This window comes from Anabas testudineus, chromosome 8 (genome assembly GCF_900324465.2).
Source record: "Anabas testudineus chromosome 8, fAnaTes1.2, whole genome shotgun sequence".
Taxonomy (NCBI): Eukaryota; Metazoa; Chordata; class Actinopteri; order Anabantiformes; family Anabantidae; genus Anabas; species Anabas testudineus.
In genome coordinates this window covers 12453151-12477418 of record NC_046617.1, presented here as the reverse complement: position 1 = coordinate 12477418, position 24268 = coordinate 12453151, and the positions used below count along the sequence as shown (strand labels likewise).

The 24268-nt window shown below is 44.4% G+C and overlaps 1 protein-coding gene across 1 annotated transcript in view; it reads left to right on the top strand.

Annotated features, from left to right (window-relative positions):
• Window positions 1-1305: 1305 nt before the first annotated feature.
• The window catches only part of aatka (apoptosis-associated tyrosine kinase a), a 35252-nt gene continuing 12289 nt past the window's right edge, over window positions 1306-24268 (top strand). The window contains exons 1-2 of the mRNA XM_026373783.1: window positions 1306-1889; window positions 20252-20385. Coding sequence (XP_026229568.1) covers window positions 1808-1889; window positions 20252-20385 — 216 coding nt within the window. The 5' untranslated portion in view covers window positions 1306-1807. The remainder of the gene's footprint in view (window positions 1890-20251; window positions 20386-24268) is intronic.

The following is a 24268-nucleotide window of genomic DNA, read 5'->3' as shown; positions in this document are numbered from 1 at the left end:
ACAGCAGTAGAAATGTGTGTGTGTGTGTGTGTGTTTGTGTGTGTGTGTGTGTGTGTGTGTGTGTGTGTGTGTTTGTGTGTGTGTTCACGCACAATGTAATAACAATCCAGTGCTGCTCTCTAGTGTGCATTAACAGGTTGTACAGATTATCCCTACACAGTCAAACCTATAACTGTTTTGTCTAAGAAATAATGAAGAGGAACAATAAACAGTACTGGATAAATTCTATTCAACCACTGTTTTAACCAAGATTTACAAACCCCTTTGGGAAGAGGGGCATGCAGCACAGCCTCTTGCTTTAACAACACTCTATAGGATTTGAGAACTGAGGAGACCAATGACTTTAATTCAAAATGCAAAGTCTTGACGTAGGATTTCAGTCACTCAGTGGTTCCAGGCCTGCTTTGTTCCTTTGTCTCATCATGCACTAAACACATCTTGACTGCAGGCAGGTGAGACTCTCTGAGATTCTGTTATTGACAGTTAACCTGGTAAGTACTGTTTTATAAATGAACAAAGAGAATAAATCATGGGAATAGAATAGCTGAATAAAGAGTAAGGAACATCACATCTTACAGAGCCATTATGAATCACAGAGCACAGGAAAAGCAACATCAGACCCAGCAGTAAGCAAAATGCACATGTTTTAAATTTAACTTCTAGATCATATGAAAAGAGGCAAACAGTCACTTGTTGGGTAGATGCAGATATGCCTTTAGTCAAACCTGGAAATTCAAATCATCCTGCTGTCATATCGCATAACATGTTACATCCTTATTTTATTTATTTATTTTTTGAATTACTGCTTTTACAACCATAAAATTATTAGAAGTCTTGCACAAACAAAACTACAATTACACAGATTTCATTTGACACACCATTTATATTAGTACCTCCTCACCTGTCCACTAGTCGCCACCTGCCAGTCAATGACTCAAGCTGCAGGACAACAATGTGGACAATGGGGGGATCATTTCACAGCCACGTTGGTGCACTTTTTGGTCTTCTCTGGTCTTCTTTCTGGCCTGTCTGAGGACCCTGCTTTCCTGTGTCCTTCTTCTCCAGTAAAGACCAGTAGGCAAAACGTATCAGCTTCAACTACTCCACACCATTAAATAGCATTTGCAAGATTCCTGCAGAATTCAAGCGTGTCAGACGAAAATGGAGCACTGCGGAAGTTAAAACCGACTTGGATGTTTTATTTTGAAAGCTGTAAACGGATGTTGGCTCCTTGTGCATTATCTCTCGCTTGACACTGGTGCAAAATGTCGCGTAGTGTCTCTCTGTGCCGAATCTGAAGCACGAATGCGCATCGCTACAGCTGCTCCTCCAGTGAGCAGCATGTTCCGTGTGGTACGAGACAAAGAGCAAACACGCTTATTTTTGGAAGGAAAACAAAAAGGAGTTTTGCCAGATTTTTTTTGGGAACAGTCAACATTTGACTGTATGAAATCGGTGTAAATAGGAGATAAGCATTTCACTGGGTGACTGAGTCAGACTGAGGCGCATTAATCCTGTTTAGAAAAGCAGCCACGAGAAATAAGGCGCAAGCCAGGATATTTATTTTGATTTTTTTTTTTTCTCTCAAGCAAGTAAACTAACAGATGTGGTAACATGGACATGGCTGTCAACATCTGTCTCCAAGTCGGATCGAGCTGAAGGTGGAGCAGCATTTTCAGAGGGGGGCTCTCTCTGTGAGGTGTGATGGAATAAAATGCTGCGCATTCCTGCTTCCACTCCATGTTATTTGAATCTTTAAGCGCACCTGAGCCCGGGATTTATCCTGCACCTTGAGGAAACGAGGAGGATGGTCTTTGCCCTACATGTGATTGTCATGTCTTCGGCGTTTTTCAATCCCAGCTTTGCCTTCAGCTCTCACTTTGATACAGGTAAGGGTCAAGCTGACGAAGGACTCGGATGGGGGGGCGTTTGTCCATTTGCTGCAGATCTGTTTGTGGATGTTTTTCATGATCATCACATCTCGGTGGCTGAACTCTGACTCTGTTTGATGCGAGGCCATTCCACCGTTGCCATGTCACACATTTCACACATATTTTGGTCCAAGATTGTCATAACATCCTTGTTTTCATCACTACAGTGACACTAAACGTCAAATGAAGAGCTTAAGGATGTTTTCTGTTCCTTGTACAGCTTTGGTGACAAGAGGGTTAAAAGTTGTGCCTGCATTGAATCTGCAATACATCCTTGCAGCTTCATATGTGCGTACATGTACTGTATGGGTTTGCTTGGATCAGAGAGTGAGTTTATGACCACAACATGGTGACCTGATGACAGTCGTGGTTTGTTCTGCTGTTTAAGGCTGTGGTACATTATGCCCATTCGAATGCAGCGTTGAATCATCCCCTGGGTGCTGGGGAGGTGGGTTCCTTGGTGAAGGAGTACCCAGGTGCTGCTGCAGTGCTACAGGACGACAGGAGCATGAAACCATGGCTGTGCAGGCAGCCTGTGTGAGGACCTGAATTAGAGCAGAATAAATAACTGTGCAAGTGTAAACAGGACTGAGAGAGTCCCTGAACTGGGCGCAGTGTGCTGAGCATACAAATAATGGTGGCTCTCAAGTTTCAGGCTCTATCTGTTCTCCCCCAAACCCCACGCTCTCAGTGATCCCTGATTCCTTTTTTTTTTGTCCAGTTAGTCCACCCTCTTCTACCTTTCTGTGGCTCTTTACGTCTCATTGTGTATATCTGAACTGTGTTGTTCATTAGTCAGATAATTACACTAAGAGGGGGTTACAGATCAGATATGCCGCGCATTTGGGAAGTCCCTGTGCTTATTATTGCAGCAACATTGTACAATAGGGCAAGATATATGATGTAATTTTAATCCTCTGCAAAAGGTTCATGTTTTTTAAGATAAAGCTAAAGATAAATTTGTATTTTTGCCTCCTATAGAGCTGCTCGGATGTGACGTTCAGCCAAAATGTAAATTAATGCATTGAATTGTTACACATATCATTATTTGTTTTATAATATGCTTTAAAGAGGAACAGCTCTGTTGATTATTTACATATTTTGCAAAACAGTTCTCAGAGCAGAAATCTGAAATGGTTCCCAGCTGAAATGTGGGTAGAATGCCTGCTAACTGTGGCTCTTCTGGGGCATTTCCTAATTTAATTGGTCTGGTATGTTTTTTTTTTTGGAGGAGACTAGAAAGAAAGTAGAGTTGCAACATTAACTCTGAGGATTGTGCAGTAAACCAGTCCTATTTTCAGCTGGTGGTAGCAGCATTAATAGCGTCTGTGGCAGTTCAAGACTGAATCATCACATGCATCAGAACTGATTAGTCTTAGGTGGAAACTGAGGTATGAGTGAATATGTAAATGTCTTGTGCATGCAGCTGGAGTAGCCAGTGGGGCCTGAATTATTGCTCTTTTGTCATAATGATATCAATTTTTCATACAAGCAGCACCTCGCTTGCAGTCCGGTGCCTTTTCAGTAATTAGAATGAGAATCAATGTTGCCTAGGTGATGGAGGGGGCGTGTGGGGAGGAACCAATCATTCCCATTGCCAGTGCCGAGGACAAAGAAATGCTAGAGTCCCTTGAAGGGGAGGGACACACTCTGGGAGGAGCATCGGAGTCAGCTGTGAGATGCTGAATACGGTGTCTTTGAAGCAAAGTAGAAGAGAGTAGATTAATAAAACATATCTAGAGACCTGAGCAATCACAATCACAATGAAGTGAGGAAATGTCGCCAGACTCATGCTGCGGTCAGACGGCTAAACAATCAGAAAAATAATAGAAGGGTAAACACAACAGATGCTACAACACACCAACGCTACGACGTATTTAGGGCTCAGCAAACCGTTTGACCATATTAACTATTCCGGCCACATACACACACACTCCAAGCCTTCCTCCACAGTTGCACCTCCACCAAATGCCTCAGGCTATGTGGTTTAATTCTGCACGCACCTACACACACAGACAGAGGAAAACAACCAGGGGGCCATAGGAGTTGTTACATCGCATGGCATTATATAAGCCATCAGCTGCAGGAAACACACGAAAGCAGGACTGTATAGGCCTCACATGCCTGCGCTGGGGCTTGATTTGTGTGCGGGCATCGGGAAGCCAGCCCAGTGTGTGTGGCATTCTGCACCAATGACAACTGCAGCTAGCACCTGCTTTGATACAGCTTCAGTACCATGGAGAGCTCTCCCATCAGTCGAGGGAGTAGATGCGAACGTGCATACGTGTGTGCACACAAAGAGTAGCTATTTGAAAACATGTCTACGTCGTTTGTACACAATAAATATGCATCACCTTGTTGTCGGGGGAAACAGAAGACGGTCTGACCTAGAAGGCAGCACTGATACACTAACAAGCTGACAGTGCAGGACTGTGGGAGACTGTCTTTCAGCACTGATGCCTGGAGGTGGCAGTGGCAACCAGCATGCATGTTACAGATGCTATCTTGATGTAGACACAGAATAACACACACGTTTTCTATCCCTCACACACACTTAAACATTATGCACGATGCACATTCCACATGCAGGAAAGCCTGCACATGTTGCCTCCATCCTACACACGGACAAAACACTGAAGGCTGTAACAAGGTGATAATGCAGGAGAGGAAAGATGTGGCATCTCAACTTGCACTCGGAGCTCCTCCCACTGACTAGGTCAGTACAAGTCAGCACCGCTGACTCTTTGATTATTCATCTCTCCATGTGTAACACAGAGCACTTTAGTTATGTAAGTCTGCCTCTAGGGGAACTAGAATAAGAATGAAGTGGATTTAAGCAGTCAAGGGGAACCATCTATGTCTCCTCTATGAGCTCTCTATGTGTGATGAGATGGTTGCTTGTTTTAGAGAGGGCCTCATGCAGTATTTAATTTATCACCAAGCTCTGTTTAAGTTCTTGTTGAATTTTTTCTGTAAACACTAGAGCACACAGAGAGCCATTTAGCGAGCACTCAAAACATGGCGGCTGGAAGTGGAGAGGCTGAGGTGTATCGGCTGATCAGTTGACGGTGAAATTTACAACACATTAAGTAATGAATAGCATGGCTCAAAGAAGACATTTGGACAGTGTGTGTGAATTCACCGCATGTGTGTCAGAGTGGAAGTATGTGCTGAACAATAGCGTCAGGAAATGAGAAAAGAATGGGAGGAATAATGAGTGAATGGGAGCCTGCATAACACACATTAACTTGTTTAGCTCAGGTATTGCTGGTATTTCAGTTTTTCTTCAACACGCAGGCATTCACACACCTACACACAAATATACACACACACACACACACACTGCCTTTGTCTGCATCATGAGACTGAAATGTCATCTGAAGTGCACATTTCTGTGTCTGCATATGGTTTGCACATGCATCCAGTTATTGTTTATCAGCCAGAAGCCTAAACACAAGGGCTCAAACACTGCTTCCTGGATAGTGTGAGGGAGAGCTGTGTTCTCCTGTGTGCAAATGTTCTGGTCATACATGACAGGATGAAAGTAGTATTAGTATTTTTTACAGCCAGAGATAACAATATAAAAAAAATAATGAGGTTGTGCCGGTTTTCATTAATATATCTAAGTAGTAAGAAAGGTGCAATTTTTAAATACATTTCCTAATAATGTAATTATCACAACTAACAAACTGGTCTAAAATAGTTTAAGTGATTGGTACAGTAGGATTTATGTCACAGGAATGTTAGTGGTATGGTCCCAATCTTCCTTTTCAGTAAACTGCCTGGCTTCCTGTTGCAAAGAAGATCCTGAAATCCTCAAGTCAAGTATCCTCCCCTACTTCACTCAAGAGGATAAAAATATTTTCATTCCATTCATTCATTCAACCATCTGTTTGCCAGCATTATAAACCATGAACATTTGTTCCATTTGTGTAGAACAGTAGCTCTGATTCTTTTAATGCTAAATAATAATCTCCCAATTATCCTCTGACTGAACAGCCCTCATTGCAAAATGCAGAACGGAGGCCAGCAGAGGCTTCCAGTCTGTGGTTACATTAATTCTGATATTTTAAATAAATACATAAATGCATGTTGCACCTACAATGCCCAGGTTCTGTGGTTAGTTAATCAGTGAAATTAACTCCAAAGATCCGTCCATTGCAGACAGAGTTGATATTTAGACCTTTTCCTTTCAGCAGGGCTCTAACTAGGCTGTCAGGGGCCAGACACGACAGGCTTGTAATACAGATCCACAGTGGTCCTCTTGGGGTCTCCCTCCCAGGTAATAGTAGTTATCATGACTCTCTGCAGGACGGAGCCATCCTCAGCCATCTGCAATCATTCATAGACTAGAAAACGGCAGAGACAATGTAAATCGGTGGTGCATAACCCAGCCATTAATCACGTCACGCTGTTCTCTCTGCTGTCAACCACTCCTTAGACGGACATATACTGTGCGTGTGTGTTGGCGTGTTGCTTCTTCCTCCTGCACTTCTCTACGTTCAGCCCTCCCTCATCACAGTCTTGTGCTGCCGGCTCCCTTTTGGTTTTTCTCCCATCCACTCATTTCCCTGTTTTTTTTCCACCTCAACAACCCCGGCTTTAGCTGTCCATTTCCTTCATTCTCCAGAGTATTTTATTGCCCTTCCGCCTGCCCTAACTCACACTGATACATGAAAAACAAGATTAACAAAACCAATTCTAAAACTACAGAATATCTTAACACCAAAAATGGACTTACAGCCAACTCTTTGCTCATATGCATTTTATTTACATTTGCACTTTGCCTGGATACAGGCTAGTGTGTCTTCAATGAAACAGAAATCCTTGTTCAGATACTGTAAGTTGATTTTTGTCACTCACTTGGCTTGTTGTAGAGTGCACCCCCCTCTCTCTCTCTCTTTTGTGACCGACTGCTCTGCTCCTGCCTCCTCCTAACTGTCCTGTAAATCTAAACCCAAAGGTCACACTTCTCTACTGTGCCTGTCCATCATGTCTTGCCTGCTGTATCCTCAGCACTTGACCACTTTTCCTCCCTCTCCCCTATTAGATGTGTGTGTCCGTGGGTGTAAGAGTGCATGTGTGTGTTGTTGTTGGAAACCACTTGGTGCATCCCAGGCAGGGCAGATGGAGGAGTGCGTTTGCCCCTGCAGCACTGTCCTGAATGTAAACACATGCTCAGAGAGATCAGCAGCTCTCTTTGCTCTCCTGACTTCTCTCTTTCAGTGTCTCTTTTTATTTCATGTTTAACCAGTAGGAGCATCAAAAGGAGGTGGAGGGTTACATAAGGGTCTAAATAAATGCAGCAGCCACCATCTTGTTACATATGGTGACATATTATGTACACTGTGGTTCTAAATGTTATATTTAACAAGATGTCACAGACATGTTAGATTGTGAGATGAGTTCTTAGATGCATGTAGGAATTAAAACCGTCTCTTTATGCAGACGAGTCTATGACTTTGGCTGCTGACCTTAAATGAGCTTAAGACCTTTAGTTGCCACACTAGTTGCCCAATCCATGTCCTAATTTGTATATGTTCTGTTAAATAGCATTTTCAGTTGAAACTGTATCTCACTCTCCATCCACTCTTTCTTAAGATGGCTTGATTGCAGTGGTGTGTAGTTTGGCACAGAGCCCACCCTGCAGCACTGTCATTACTTGGTCCCTCGGTCAAGAACAAGAACATTTGTGCATGCATAGCAACCATACCAGTGAGGAAGAGGGAGGTGGAGGGGGAGACCGCAAAGGGGGGAGATTCAGAATCTCGGAGGGAGAGAGACATTTAATTATGTCCTGGTTGTCTGAATCATTGCATATGACATTATCTGTGGTGTGTTAGAGATTCTCCTCGTGGACTCTCGCAGAAACAAGAGCAAACTGATCGCAGTCACCACAGCATTTCCACTGTTCTGTTAGCCTCAGGTAGACCAGTGCTGCACCTTGACTGGACTTTCTGTGCGCGTGCATGCTCTTATGTTTCGGTCGTGGCCTTGCTACATGTGTGGGTGGGACTGTATGCTTTATTTATGATTAAGCATGACTAGTGCAGTGGTTGTTCTTAACACATTCTCTTCCTGTACATACACAGACATACAGAGACACAATGAACTCCTTTCTTAGCTTTCCTCTCTTAATCTGTGTATATTCCCTCACACAGTTTATTATTTTCTGTCAGTTTGTTATAGTTTGGTATTTCCTATTTGTTTAATTATTTATCACTTAATTATGACACTGATGTGGCGAGCAGTCAACCCTTAATAAAATAGCTAAACCACTATTGCATTTTATTTACCTTCATGTATGTAATCTTTTTTCATTAGCACATTTTGTGCGACTGTGCAGCACTCAGCAAATTCTTTACTGCCACAGAAGGCTTGAAATGTGAATCCTTAACTCAGCCTGGTGTTAAATAGCGTGACCGTCAGCTGACAGCACATGCCGGACTTCATTAAACTGAAAGAGTCACGGGTTGGCTGAGCGGAACCTATACGGAGTGGGAGTAATCACTCTTAATGAAGGACAACTTTTGTTTAAAAAGTCTCACTTCAGGTACCGTAAACACAAACCAGCAGCAGTAGACATCTCATTCATTTTGTTGAAGAACAGCACATTCTTCTCCCTCCCTCCCTTTATCCCAGTATGTCCTCCTCATTGTCAGCCTGAATTGTGGAGGTGGCACCATGACTCCATTGCTCTCCCCTCTCATCTGTCAGGACATTGCTCATCGTCCTCGAGTCCTTAAGACAGCTTTTTAATAAAGCAGGTATAAGCCCCGCTTTAAGTGCTTTATTTTCATTTTGCCATGCAGCTGGCGAAGTAATGTGTGCTTCTCAAATATTTATGGAGGACCCTGGGTCGATGCTGTCTCACAGTTCCACAGAGAGAGTCAGAGATAGATTCTTCAAATGACGCACATGTGGAAATAGTGCCACTGATTTTTCTCTGGATGACCATATTAGACTACTTTCTGGTGATGAATGAAGACTTAAGGACTGTTGATCTGCCCATTGTAGTTAAAACTACAATATGGAAAAAAGTGATAATTCCTATGCATGCAAAAGGCTTCCCTAAAAGTGTTTCAAACTGAATTTTAAGTCTCTTTTGGGATCTACAGTATGCCATTTGCAATGCTGAATGAGTGAGCAGAGGAGGCCTCCAGCTCCTCCTCCGGATTCCCCAATCTCGGTCTGTCCCAGAGACTCCCACCAGGCAATCGTGCACTTGATGCTTGCAGTCTCTCTGTTCAGTGCGGCGATGGCTTAAGGTTGGAATCACTTGGAAAAAACCTTAACAAACAGCTTGTATCTGTAGTTGCTGCCCAAATTTCCTCCCACTCAAGCTTATGGCTGTGTTGAAAATAAGTTTGAGCAAAAAGACAATTGCAGTTATCACAGATTATATTAAGGAGAGTTTCAGATCTAGGCCACGTTCAGACAAAACAGCATTAGAAAAGTGCACCTCCAGCCTGGGTGACTGTGTTTGCAGTGCTAGGATGTGCATGGACAGGGCACCATGGAAAAAAGCCCTCCTGTTGCTGCTTTAAAGGAAACACACTCACGCTCTTTCTCCAGACTTACAAAAGAGCCTTAGAATGGATTGCCAATTTCCATATTCTTCCATTATCTTTCAAAGAGTAAAATGGGGTTTTTTTCCAGCCTGTTCACCGTCTGCATTGAGTTCATATAGAGGCCTGAGCTTGATAATTGCCTCTTACCCCAACATTAGGTTAGATACGTTTCCAAGCTAGACAGCACATCATTATAAATTAGGTTTGTGGCAGGAATGTGACCAACAGAAGGAAGTGGATAAGCTTGTACTTCATTTATCAAAGTGAAAAGTTGCATATTGTTTCCTTAGGCGTCGATGTGAAGACACGCTTGCCATTTCTAATGGTAATCAAAACAACATATGTGGCACAGTATCTAGTGATGGCAAACAGAAATCAGGGATACTGATCAGCCTCATGTCTTGCACATCATGACAACCCACTTAATAGTCTCCTTCTGAAATTACAACATGCACATGTGTACTTTATGTCATGTCCTCCAGTGAGCTCTGAATCACCATGCCTTTGATTCAGCATGTATCATCACTGTTTCTGGCACCCTCTGCACTGTGTGCCTCCTTTTCCTTCCTCACATCCATTCATCTCATCTATAGATAGAATATCCAGTATATAGAGTGTCTTTAAAAAGTAAGCACCCTGCTCAAAAATGTTTCACCTTGTAGTTATTTAGTTTGAATAATGGTCATTTTCATTTGTCTTTCTTGACACTGATCAACAGAAAAGACTCGTAGCATATAGTGAACAGACATTAAGCTGTATGGACACAGGCTGGACGAGCCACGCCATCAGCTTTAGACTTCTGGGCATTGCATTTTTTCCTCTGGTCCTCTTTGTAAAACTGATCAGGCTCTGTCAGGTTGCAAAGGAATCATGAGTGAACAGCCCTTTCAAGTCCAGCCACAAATCTCATTTGTATTGAGGTCTGGACTCTGATTCGTAAATCAACATTGTTGTTTTGAAACCCTTTGGTTTTATGCTTGGGAATCGGGATCGTTGTCTTGCTGGAAAATAAATCTTCTCCCAAGTTGCACTTCTCTTATAGACAATGTCATGTTTCCCTCTACCATTTCTCTTTATTTTGCCGCATTTATTTTGCACTCTACCATCACAAGACCTTCAAACTCCATCACCACACTGATCCTTTAGAGTAGAGATGGTGTATTCATGGCCAAAAAGCTGAATTTTGATTTCATCAAACCAGAGAATCTCCTTCCTACAGACAACAGACAGTCTACCACATGCCTTCTAGCAAACTGTTTTTTTTTCTCCTTGAATCTCTCCTATAAAGTTTTGACTGGTAAAGATCCCAGGCAACTGTTGTTGTATACACAGTCTTCCCCATCTCAGATGCATAAGCTTGTAACTAGTCTACTCTCCTTGCATTGTTACTCAGCATTTGGGGATGACCTTTAGGCAAATTATAGCATGTGTCTTGTTCCTTTGATTGATGGAGTTAATGCTGCTTTAAGGCATTTTCAATTAATCTGATATTTTTTGGTATTCACATTATTATGTATGTTATAACTCTGCAGTCACTTGAAACATATCCTCTCCATTCAAGTGATCTCATCGTAACTAATTGTGTAGCCTCTAAATTGACTTCACCAGTAATGATTCAGATGAGTCGCTTTAAGGGAGAGAGTCCTTGCTTACTTGTTTTTATTTTAGACTATTAATTCATTTACAGTATATTACTTAGTACAAATTTGTTTTCACTTTGACGTGGGCATGTCTGAGAAGTAAGATTCAATGTTGCATGGACACTTCCATTAAATGGCTGATTAACACAGGTAGTCCTGAGGCTTTGAAGACTGTGCTGGAAAATTAGCTGGAAAATGACTGATGGGAGGATTTCATAGCTCTGCCTGTTTTTACTCTTAGCTGCTTGACCTGAATACCAGAGGGAATGAGTACCAGCCCTGAATGTTCACATTCAAGCAAAGCACCATCCCTATTTTCCCTATCAGCCTCTACACAGTCGTGTCCTGTCGTCACCCACTCAGTGGTATGTGGCGGATCCAGAAAATGCGGTGCTTGATTTAGCTTGGTAATCTCCTTTTCCACTTCACAGACACTCATAAGACATATACACACACACAGCACAAACTGTTGCTGCTTACAGTGATACAGGCAAATAGGATGAATTAAAAGATGCTTCCAAAAGTAGAGAAAGAAGGAGGCGGCATGCGTACTGTAGTGTACTGTAAAAACCAATCAGTTAATATCTGTTTGCCAGTGAGGCTGTTACCTTGGTGATGTGTGTGGGTCAATGCCCACACACTGTCATGATCCTACAGGGCTTCCTGTCCTGCTTTTAGTTTTGTGGCTGACTTCCTGTTTTTCTTTCCTGTTGCTGGCAGCTTGATTCTCATTATTCCAATCACTTCCAGCTGTGTTCATTGTTTTCACCTGGTGCCAGCTCCCTTTATATTCTGGCTCTTCCCCTGAGAGAGCTGCCAGATTGTCCTGACCCTGTGTTTGACTTTCCAGCGTTTCTAGTTATCTTGTTTGCATCTGTTACAGACCGGACCGTATTTTCGACCCTGAGTTTTGCCTGCCCCTTTGAAAGACTGTGACTTGATTCTCTTTGCCTTTTCTGGTTTTGGACCCCTGCTCTCGTTTGGACCTGCTCTCCAGCTCTTGCCCCTGTCTATAGTACCGTCTGAGGACGCCTGTTGTGAGTACCGGATCTCCCTCTTTTGTATATGGATTGTGGATGACTGTGAATACTGGACGTGTACCTTATATATCTGTGGGATTTCTCTCTGGCTTTCTCTTGGATTGTTTGTATGTTGTGTGCACACGAAGAGGAGGACCTAATCCACCCAGCTACACCACACTGTGCCCGGCTAACGTCTCCACTGACCCACCATTGCTCCCTACCCCTGCCTCATCATCAGTTCTCCTCTCTTTATCCATAGATCCACGCACTCTGGCTACCCGGTTCCTGCAATCAGACTCCAACCAATACATTCATAATCTACAATAAAGAGCTTGTTCAACCAACGAATTCTGTTACTGGCATTTTAATTGGGTTCAACATCCCTCGTGGCGGGTGGTTTCACTCGCCGCTGACAGAACAATCTGGCCAAAATGAACCCAGCCAGTTCAGTTTCTGTGTCTTGGCAGAAACGCATAGAACAAGCTCTGGTCTCCCATGAATTCAGTGTCGGCTCACTGTACACTCTTGTCTTTCGTCTGTTTAAACAGGTAGCCAACATGTCTAACTCCCCAGAGCAAAGTCCCTCCACCTCTGCATCTACCGGGCCCACTTACCGACCTGACTGGGAACCAAAGATACCGCCACCTGAACGTTATGGAGGACAGATAGGAGAATGTCGGCCCTTCTTGACGCAGTGTGAGCTGGTCTTTGAATTGCAACCTTCTGCCTTCCCTACTGAACGTGCCAAAGTAGCATATGTTTTGTCTCTTCTCACCGGGCGGGCTCGACGGTGGGGAACCGCCGAGTGGGCTCGCCGAGCTGACTGTTGTGGTTCTTTTCGGGAGTTTGGGCTGGAGTTGACCAGAATTTTTGATCCTGCTAATCCTGCTGTTGAGGCCTCTCATTCTCTGCTCTCATTAACCCAAGGATCTAGATCTGCCATTGATTACATTATAGACTTTCAGACCGCGGCTGCTGACAGTGGTTGGAATGAGGCAGCCCTAATGGACGCTTTCTACCGGGGTCTGTCGGATCGCATTAAAGATGCCTTGACCACCCACGACCCATCCACAGATCTCCAGAGTCTCATGGATCTCGTCACCCGTCTGGACGGGCGGTTCCGGGAACGCCAACTCGAGCGGAACCGTTCCTCTCGTCCCTCCCGACCTACCATCACGCCATCTCATCCCTCGTCATGGCGGACACCTGAGCCTAAGCTGTCTCCTAGCCCTTCAAGGGAGGAACCGGAACCCATGCAGCTGGGTCGATCTCGCTTGACTCCTGAGGAAAGAGAGAGACGCTTCAGAGGTAACCTTTGCCTCTACTGCGGAGCTTCTGGTCACAAGGCACTTTCCTGTCCACTAAAAGGTCGGGCTCAGCACGATTCGGGAGGTCGTTGCTGAGCCACTCCATGGCCTCTCCCTCATCTTCTCGCTCCTTGGTTCAAGCCTCACTGTCTTATAAGCTCACCTCACTTCAGGTCCCAGTGTTCATAGATTCTGGTTCAGATGCTAACTTCGTCGACTGGAAGTTAATTCAAGACCATAATATACCTACTGCCACATTACCTCAGCCTCTTCAGGTTCAGTCCCTTAATGACCGGCTATTACATCATGTCACTTTGCAAACTGCACCCCTTACTCTCACAATAGACAACCATGTGGAGACAGTAGAATTCTTTGTGATCCGGTCTCCCCATCACCCTGTTGTTCTTGGTATCCCTTGGCTCACTACACATAACCCCCAGGTAGATTGGTCTTCGGGTCAGATTGTGGGTTGGTCCTCCCGGTGCTCTTCCGAGTGTCTCCGGTCGGCCGTTCCAGAGCTACACTTACCTTGCCAACCACCTGAGTCATTTCCTGATCTGTCCAGGGTCCCAGTTGAGTATTTGGACCTTAAAACAGTCTTTAGTAAGTCTAGGGCCACCTCTTTACCTCCTCATCGGCCATACGACTGCACCATAGACTTACTCCCCGGTACCACTCCTCCTAGGGGCAGGCTGTACCCACTCTCGCCTCCGGAACAGAAAGCCATGGCCTCCTACATATCAGAATCTCTTGCAGCCGGCCTGATTCGTCCGTCTTCCTCTCCAGCCGGAGCAGGATTCTTTTTTGTTGGTAAGAAGGACGGGGGCCTTCGGCCCTGCATAGACTTTCGTGGTCTCAATGAGATAACTGTTAAGAACCGTTATCCTCTCCCTCTCTTGTCCTCTGCCTTTGAACCCTTACAGGAAGCCAAGATCTTTACCAAACTGGATCTGCGCAACGCCTATCATTTGGTGCGAATCCGAGAGGGGGATGAATGGAAGACAGCCTTCAACACACCGTCTGGCCACTATGAATACCTGGTGATGCCGTTTGGGCTGTCCAATGCTCCTGCCGTGTTTCAGAACTTGGTCAATGATGTGCTGGGAGATATGCTGAATAAATTTGTCTTTGTTTATCTTGACGACATTCTGATTTTCTCCCCTTCTGAGACCGAGCATTCGTCCCATGTCAGGGCAGTTCTCCTTCGCCTCTTGCAGAACAACCTTTTTGTCAAGGCAGAGAAATGCCTATTTCATGTCCCTACGGTATCCTTCCTCGGGTTCATCATCTCAGCGGGCCAGGTCCAGATGGATCCCACTAAGGTCCAAGCAGTAGCCTCGTGGCCTACCCCTGAGAACCGTAAACAGGTCCAACGGTTCCTTGGATTCGCAAACTTCTATAGAAAGTTCATACGCAACTTCAGTACCATAGCAGCACCTCTCCACCGCATCACCTCCGCCAAAGTTCGCTTCACTTGGAGTCCAGAAGCCCAGCAAGCATTTCAGTCGCTCAAGGATAGCTTCTGTTCCGCTCCCATCCTCACTCTCCCAGATCCCAAGCTCCAGTTTATTCTGGAGGTAGATGCCTCTGACACTGGGGCAGGAGCGGTCCTCTCACAACGTTCTGTCTCAGACCAGAGGTTACACCCCTGCGCCTTTTTCTCCAGACGGTTAACACCAGCAGAACGTAATTACAGCATTGGAGATCGAGAGCTTCTCGCAGTGAAACTTGCTTTGGAGGAATGGAGACATTGGCTAGAGGGGGCCAGTCAGCCTTTCCAGGTTCTGACTGATCACAAGAACTTGGAATACCTTCGAACTGCTAAGAGGCTTAATCCCAGACAAGCTAGATGGGCTCTCTTCTTTGACCGTTTTCAGTTCTCCTTGTCCTATCTTCCAGGTACCAAGAACAGCAAGGCTGATGCGCTCTCCAGGCTGCACAATCCCAGCACCATGACAGAAGAACCTGCCTTTGTCCTCCCTCATTCAGCTCGTCTCGGGGCAGCCAGGCTGGACATCGAACAAGAGGTATTGGATGTTCTGAGGTCTGCACCAGGTCCCTCATCCTGTCCTGAGGGGAGGCTGTTCGTCCCTGAAGCCCTCAGGGCTAAGATCTTGCAGTGGGGTCATGCTTCTCGCCTCTTTTGTCACCCAGGGGCTGCTAGGACCTGCTTTGTCGTGCAACGTAGGTTTTGGTGGCCTACCCTGCGGGCAGATGTCAGAGAGTATGTCGCGGCCTGTCCTGACTGTGCCCAGAATAAACCCTCCAACAGACGTCCTGCTGGTTTGCTTCGCCCCCTTCCTGTTCCACTCCGCCCATGGACACACATCTCTGTGGACTTTGTTACTGGCCTGCCACCCTCCAAGGGCATGACGACCGTTCTCACTATCGTGGACCGTTTCTCCAAGATGGTTCACTTCGTCCCACTTCCCAAGCTCCCCTCTGCCAAGGAAACAGCTCAAGCACTCCTCCAACACGTGTTCCGCCTACACGGCCTCCCCCGCGATGTGGTCTCGGACCGTGGTCCTCAGTTTGTGGCGCGATTCTGGACAGAGTTTTGTCGCCTCCTGGGCATCTCTGTAAGCCTCTCCTCTGGCTTCCATCCTCAGACGAACGGCCAGACCGAGAGGTTGAACCAACAGCTGGAGACGGCACTGAGACTGCTCTGTGGTCGGGATCCTTCCCTGTGGTCTGAGAATCTGGTCTGGGCGGAATACGCCCACAATTCCCTTCCCTCCTCTGCTACCGGTCGGCCTCCATTCGAAGTCGTCTATGGGTATCTACCCCCCTTGTTCCCGAGCCTGGACCCTGAGACCCTGGTACCTTCAGCTTCTGCTCTAGTCAGGAGATGTCACCGAGCCTGGCGGCGTGCCCGATTTGTCCTCCTTCGCTCTGTCCGTAGTTACGAGAAGTGGGCTAATAAACGCCGTGCTGCTGCCCCCCTGTATCAACCTGGTCAGAAGGTTTGGCTCTCCGCCAAGGACCTACCCCTCCGGACTGAGTGTCGCAAATTGGCGCCTCGCTTCGTTGGCCCCTTCCCTGTCTCCAAGGTGGTGAATCCAGTGGCGGTCCGCCTGCAACTCCCTCGGGCTCTGCGTGTTCACCCGACCTTCCATGTCTCCCGTCTGAAGCCAGCACTCTCCAGTCGGTTCGTGCCCGCCTCCGGTCCCCCTCCGCCCGCCCGGTTCGTCGGCGGTGGTCCGGTCTACTCTGTCCGGCGCATTCTGCGGTCCCGGCGGCGGGGGCGTGGTTTGCAGTATCTGGTTGACTGGGAGGGCTATGGTCCGGAGGAGCGCTCCTGGGTTCCGGCCCGTCATATCCTTGACCCTGCCTTGATCTCCGCCTTCCGCCGTTCCCTCCCTGGCCAGCCTGGGGGACGTCGGGGGCCGTCCGTTCCGGGAGGGGTACTGTCATGATCCTACAGGGCTTCCTGTCCTGCTTTTAGTTTTGTGGCTGACTTCCTGTTTTTCTTTCCTGTTGCTGGCAGCTTGATTCTCATTATTCCAATCACTTCCAGCTGTGTTCATTGTTTTCACCTGGTGCCAGCTCCCTTTATATTCTGGCTCTTCCCCTGAGAGAGCTGCCAGATTGTCCTGACCCTGTGTTTGACTTTCCAGCGTTTCTAGTTATCTTGTTTGCATCTGTTACAGACCGGACCGTATTTTCGACCCTGAGTTTTGCCTGCCCCTTTGAAAGACTGTGACTTGATTCTCTTTGCCTTTTCTGGTTTTGGACCCCTGCTCTCGTTTGGACCTGCTCTCCAGCTCTTGCCCCTGTCTATAGTACCGTCTGAGGACGCCTGTTGTGAGTACCGGATCTCCCTCTTTTGTATATGGATTGTGGATGACTGTGAATACTGGACGTGTACCTTATATATCTGTGGGATTTCTCTCTGGCTTTCTCTTGGATTGTTTGTATGTTGTGTGCACACGAAGAGGAGGACCTAATCCACCCAGCTACACCACACTGTGCCCGGCTAACGTCTCCACTGACCCACCATTGCTCCCTACCCCTGCCTCATCATCAGTTCTCCTCTCTTTATCCATAGATCCACGCACTCTGGCTACCCGGTTCCTGCAATCAGACTCCAACCAATACATTCATAATCTACAATAAAGAGCTTGTTCAACCAACGAATTCTGTTACTGGCATTTTAATTGGGTTCAACATCCCTCGTGGCGGGTGGTTTCACTCGCCGCTGACACACACACACAACACACACACACACACACTCATGCTGCGCTAAACCAGGCTTCAAGTTGAAGCCTGGATACATTGTGCCTGCATGTCTGTATTGTCTGCCCATGTGGGTGCAAGTGTGACTATGGGCTTTGTGGCTCTGACCTTAGAGCCGTGCTTGGTTTGTAGCAGCGCTGTTTAGACTGCGGGAGCTGTCAGATCTGGAACAGTTTGTTCCCCGAAACCAAATGGGTCAGGACCTCTGGGTCTCAGTCAGTGAGTTGGAAAAGTACCCACACACAAACATCACAGACCACAACTCCTAGTGGGCTCAGTCGGCACCAGAGTCCTGTGCTTGATTGCATGTGTTTTCCTCACGAGGATAGAGAGATGACGGGATTTCTGGAGTAAGACCATACGGTATGCCAGTCACTTTTCTTTAACAGGTTATGGGATATTTAAAGTACATATAGAAAGGGACGATGGTAACTGCAGGTCTGGTGGGTGTACTGACAGTTTTTTTAAGATTGTTGAGGTTGGTTAGTTGATTTTTAGTAGTTATATGCTAAAGTACAACGAAAGATAAGGTTAATAACATAGGAAAAACTGTTAACTAGAAGGTTCCCACCAAAACTAACCACAGAGTTTAAAAATGCCACATTATGAAAATACCCCTAATGATGTATGTATACGTACATGGCTTACAGGAAGCTTTAAAGAGTTGAAGCAAAGATCCTAAATATAGGTTAAGTGTGTCATAGCTTAGACAAAGAAGGTTGAGGTTAGGGTTGAGAGTGAGGATCTTAGAAGAATGAATTGCTGATGCTGACTAGGTTAGAAAGGGTTACATAAGGGTTTGGACTCCAACAACTGACTGTCAGGCAGGTGGGTACAAATGAGGAACATTCAACACCACTGTTGCCATCCTCCGGAGTAGTTGAACAATAAAGATCCAACAGCAATTTCCAGGAAGTCACAATGAGCCCCAGAGTGTTTTCCAAGTACAGAAAAAATGTCAGTGTACCCATCCATGAACTGCAGCTCAGCAAAAAAATAGATCATGCAGCAGGACGAAAAGCCCAAACGTCCAAGTCATTCTATCAAAGGATGGTCAAAGCAAAACCATAATATTAGGGTAACACCTGAGTCCTGACCTTTAGAAATTCTTTGGAAAGACCTGAAACAGTCTGTGCAGGGAAGCCAAACAACATTGAAGCTGTCCCGTAAGGATGGAGGGGCACCTCCAAGTCAATGTGCAGGGATGATAAACTGTTACTTGAAATGTTTAACTAAAGTTATTGCTGCAAAAAGGGGTCACACTGGCTTCTCAAGGTAATGGTTCATACTTTAGCCACACACAAATATTTATCATTAGATAATATTCCACAATTAATAAATTAGTTACTTTAGTTACTGATTACTTTGTTCAGTTACTTTGTTTTGTGTAATATTGGTTCTTTTCATCTGGTTTTAAGACTTACATGATAACCTGATCACATTATAGATCATATTTATATAGAAATAACACTTCAAATTGATCAAGTAACTCTTTAATTATTATACTGTAGCTCCATGGATACACAGTTCTTTCTCCTGAATAGAAATGCCATTAGATTACTCTTTAATGTAGCATATAATTAATTCAAAAGTATCACGAGACTATTATTAAACAGTAAAGGGATCTTAAATAAAACATACTGATAAGTGAATGAGAAAAACAAGGCTTGAATAATTAATTTTAAAGTATTAAATATGAATGATGGCCAGATACAATATGTGCATGCTATATTTTCTGCAGAGGGGTTGTATGATAGAGAGGTTACAGTAGAGTCCTCCTCATTACTTCCAACAGACAGATGTGCACACAGTGCCGCACAGTAACCAATGAGTGCTTCATTGATAGTGTAACATCTGACCCTCTGGTCTTCAGCTGCTGCAGCTTAAAAAGACACAATTCACTTTGCACATATGCACACAGGAAGAAAATGACATAACAACTTTTAAACCTGCACTTGTACTAACAAACATGCCTCATTGCTTGCTACGCCTCTACTGCACTGAATGCATTTTCCTGCAAAGTGGTGATTTCATTCAATTAAATTCTGGGTTGTACTTGGAACGACAAACATTGCTTTAAGAATGATTTTGCAAGGCACTGCAGAAAATGAAGAGCAGATTACAGATCCAAGCATTTTCATTCATCACGGTTGTTTACACGGGAGCACAGAATGAGCCGCTACACATTACTCTGCCGCCGCTTTATTAAATTATAACCCAGAGGCGGTAATTGTGTTCGTGGGTGGTTTCAAACTTTTAGCTTCTATGACTCAGAGTGCAGAACTACTGTAATTATTCCACAGGGACCTACTTCATATTCAAAGTGACGGAGTTCATAAACACAAATATCTCACTGAAGAGAATAATAATGAGGAGTGACATGCTTCCTTCATCAAGCTTCAACACCCAATTCATCTGTGTGTACAGTTTACAAATCAACATTATCTGTATTTTCTTTTTCATTTCCTGTAGTGATCCTCCAGGTTGCTGTCTGAACGTATGTTTTCACACCTTTAACACCGGCATTGTGTTCTGTGGTTGCAGATGGGGCTCCACTGAGCGAGCTGTCGTGGCCTTCATCTTTGGCGGTGGTAGCTGTCTCCTTTTCTGGCCTTTTCACCTTCGTCTTCCTCATGCTGGCCTGTCTCTGCTGCAAGAAGGGCGACATCGGCTTCAAGGTAAGCTCATGGTTTCCCCCTGCTGGATGTACATACAGCACAACTCTGTGCACCATGGGCCATGGATTTTATGATCTACTGATAATAAACTCACAGGCATGAAACACACTCTTCATACTTTGCATTAATGGCTTAAATGTAATTTGTAATGTATTGCCGATGCTGTGTGCTAAGATGAAGTGCCAATTTAAAAACAAATGTAAAGGAGAGTTACTGTCTTTCACATTGAATATTGGCATATATTTACTTACTTGGCACGAGGAAGAATAGAAAGTAATAAAATGTAGAACAAGAGCTGTCAATTGTTTTCATTACTTGATCAGTGGCAGGTTATTTTCTTAATTAACAAATTGATTTGTGTATAAAATCAACATCAGAGAAATGCCAGCTATTTTAAGGAGACATTTTTGTTTAATTAACGGTCCAAAATCCAAAGATAGTGAGTTTAATTTTGTGTATTTTGAGAAGTTGAAACCAAATGTTTGACTTTTTTTAACCTAAATGATAACAGAATATAGAATTATAGATATTTGTATTGATCTAAATACTATAGATACTAAACACTGACAATTATAGGTTAATTTTATGCAAGTGATGCAACCGAATACTCTTATCCAGCCCAGAATGGCACACTTTGTTTCTGTGTTGCCTTTAGCTGCCAACATGACTCAGCCATGCTGTGTCAAACATCAGCACTGAACTGAGAGGCTAATGAGGGCTAACAGACACATTAACATGCTGCTCATGTTGTGGCATTACCATCGAAACACATTTTCTTTTTGGTCATGCATTTTAATGTTGACTCTTTTCACCTGCTGAATGAACACATTTCAGCCCCGACTGAGCAGCCGAGTCTTCTGTTAGGATCACTTATGCAAAACATTTTTCAATTTCAGTGGAAACGAAAACCATGTTTAGCTTTTTGCGGTTGATTGGGGAGCTGCACAAAGCAGGGGAGGGTGTGCGGGAGAGAATGAGAGCAGAGCAGCTTGCTTCTCGCTCACGTATGTGGTGAAATCAGGCCTGTGCTCCAGTATTCGTACTGAACAGTGGGAACAGCCTGCTATCTGTAGATGATGCAGGGATAACAGTGTCACTAATGAGCACGGCAGAGAGAGCAATCATTAACAACTTCTCGACTTCCTGTGTGTGTGTGTGTGCCCATGTATGTCTTTTTCCTAGTCCTTTCCCATGTTGCCTCTGCCTCATTATGTAGAGAAGCGTTTTAATAACCTGCAGAGGCGGTGGCCGTTTAGGCCGGACTTGAGTCTTGAGTCTGTTCTCTCCACATGCCTGAATTTTACTGTCAAATAACTGACAGGAGGTTGGCCCCAGTAGCTAAAGAGCACTGGACAATAAATTAATGATTTCATCAACCATGGCCATGCCTCGTTTGATATACCAATACGACACAATTGATGCTTGGAACTTTTGTTATTGTTACAGACCGTGCTATCAGCAAATTGGGGGCTACTAAAGGCTGCTCTGAACATTCCCTGTCTCTCCCATGACACTTCAGCAGGCCACTATAGCACCCTGAGTATGTTTGCATAGCATATATTCTGAGTTTCATAAAGGATATTATAGGAGGTATGCAGTGTCTGGGAAAGGAGGTGAGTATAGTTTTATTGAATAGGTTTTTAACGTGCAAAGGTAGCAAACAAAAGCAAAAATCTTCCTCAGCTTTCTCTAAAATATACAAAAACATAAATTATGCTGAAACAAAATAAAAGCTTGTGACTTCAGTGAATAAAATATATTCTTGTTTTCATGACTATAGTTAACTGTAATTTAAGACAAGATAGTGGTGTACTGACGTATAGTAATCTTTACATTTAGTTATTAACTTATCAAACCTGCTATTTGTTCTCTTAGTTTGGCAGCAAATATCACAGGATGGTTAAGCAGTTCCCACTCATTATCCCCCCTCTGTGGCACCAGGTCGTCACTCAGCAGCTCACTTGTAAGGTGTGCATTTGTGTGGGAGTGGAAGATCGCATCGCTGCACCGTCCAAAAAGCTTCATTATTCCTCTCCATCGCCGTCCTCTTACTGGAGCGCATAGAGCGAGGCTGGGTATTAAGTGCTTTCTAAACTGAAGGCTCTCTGGGGAGCTATGCAACGCTGACTCACAGCCAGGTGCTCGCTTTCACACTTCACTCTGAGGAGAGTGGCAGATGGTTCTCCTGAATGAGAAACACACATGCATTCCTGTGTGCACACATTGGTGTTTAGGACACATGTAAATACGCTCACACTCCGTGCCATTCAAATATTTCAAATTAATCCCACTTGCAACCCACTCTTCTCTTTTCTCATTTCCTCCTGTTTTCCCTTCACTTCTTTTTTTCTTTACCTCTGTGGTTGCTGCAAACGGGAGATAGTCTTGTTATGGGCATCAGTTCATTAGCCAGGGGATGGATGGGTGAATGGCTCAGCGCTTGTGAACAGCCAACAGTTTCCCAATATAACCCCGTTCTTAGAAACTGCTAACGAGATTGACTTGAATCATTGTGTGGTGTTGTTTCATGTGGTAGGACAGGATGAATAAGGACTTTGACTAAAGGACTTTGTATTGCTCTGCTGTCCATTAAATGCTTTATTTAATGGACAGCAGAGAGGTCGTAATTCAAAGGATTTTTCTGCTTGCTCTGGTAAAGTCTAAAATCACATATGAAATGAGTAAATCATTATAGTACCCAGGGGAAATGCTGTGTAATTTTAGTTATACAGTTCATAATATAGCTTTGCATGCTGTGTATTGAAGCAGTGCAGATAGGTAGAAAATAGAAGTTACATTATTGCTCAGAGGCACAGACATAGAGGCACATGCATGGAATTATTCCAGGAAAAGAGTTGATTTCCTAGTATTCAAACAAACAAGTAAATTCACAGCAGCACGAATTTTAATTCAACCATACACACAACAATTTGAGTGGGTTAATCATCAAGGATTTGAACTTATGCTGAGATGAAAGCCTAAGAAAGGAAACATCAATTGAACATGTATGGGTCTTAAGGTCTCACACGAGGTCAAGTTGTTTACTTTTGACTGATCATGCAATTTGTCTAGTGTACAGCTCATATATAGTTTCCTTTGGCCGTGTATCTTTTACAATTCAGCTGTTTTTTGTTGCCACAAAGTTGATTCATGTCTCTGTGTTGCAATACAATGATACAGGAGTTGAGTGAGAACCAATCTTCAGATTTAGAAAATATATGTGAAGGAAATGAGGACACCAAGCATGGGAAAATGAAAGTGTTTTCTTTCTATGCAGCATGTAATGAGTTGCTTTATACCATATGACCTCTCTTTTAAGATCAGCACTCATTTGTACACACATTATAGGACTAGAGAGACACTATAGGGACACTATAGGGACACATCACAACAATCTGAAAGCAAGGACACTGCAGTAGAGTGGGGAATAGAAACAGATGCCGGTACAAATAAGGCTAGCAGGGACAAAACAGGCTGGATGTGGGAGTATGGAGTATAGGGCATAGAAAAAGAGAGGGTCATTGTTTTCCAGACACTCTCACCCTCATCTATCTTGGGGTGGATGGTGGAGGGGGTAGGGGGGTAAATCCCCAGTTAAGGCACTAGAATTATTTTTCTCTTATTGACCACTGTTCAGAGATGGTACTATGTGTAATTTTGCAAGATTATTGTGCAATAAATCATATTACTTTAGTACAACACCTTGAAGGTGGAAACATGTGGACTCACAGTTTACTAGTAGCAGATGTAGAAATGCAAGTTAAAAACAGTAGCTCAAAATAATCAGGACACTGAAGTTTTCCTCTGAGATGAACGACGAGTCATTATGTGATTTCCGAAACTAGCACAAACTAAATTAAGTATATAGCTTTTACTCTGTATA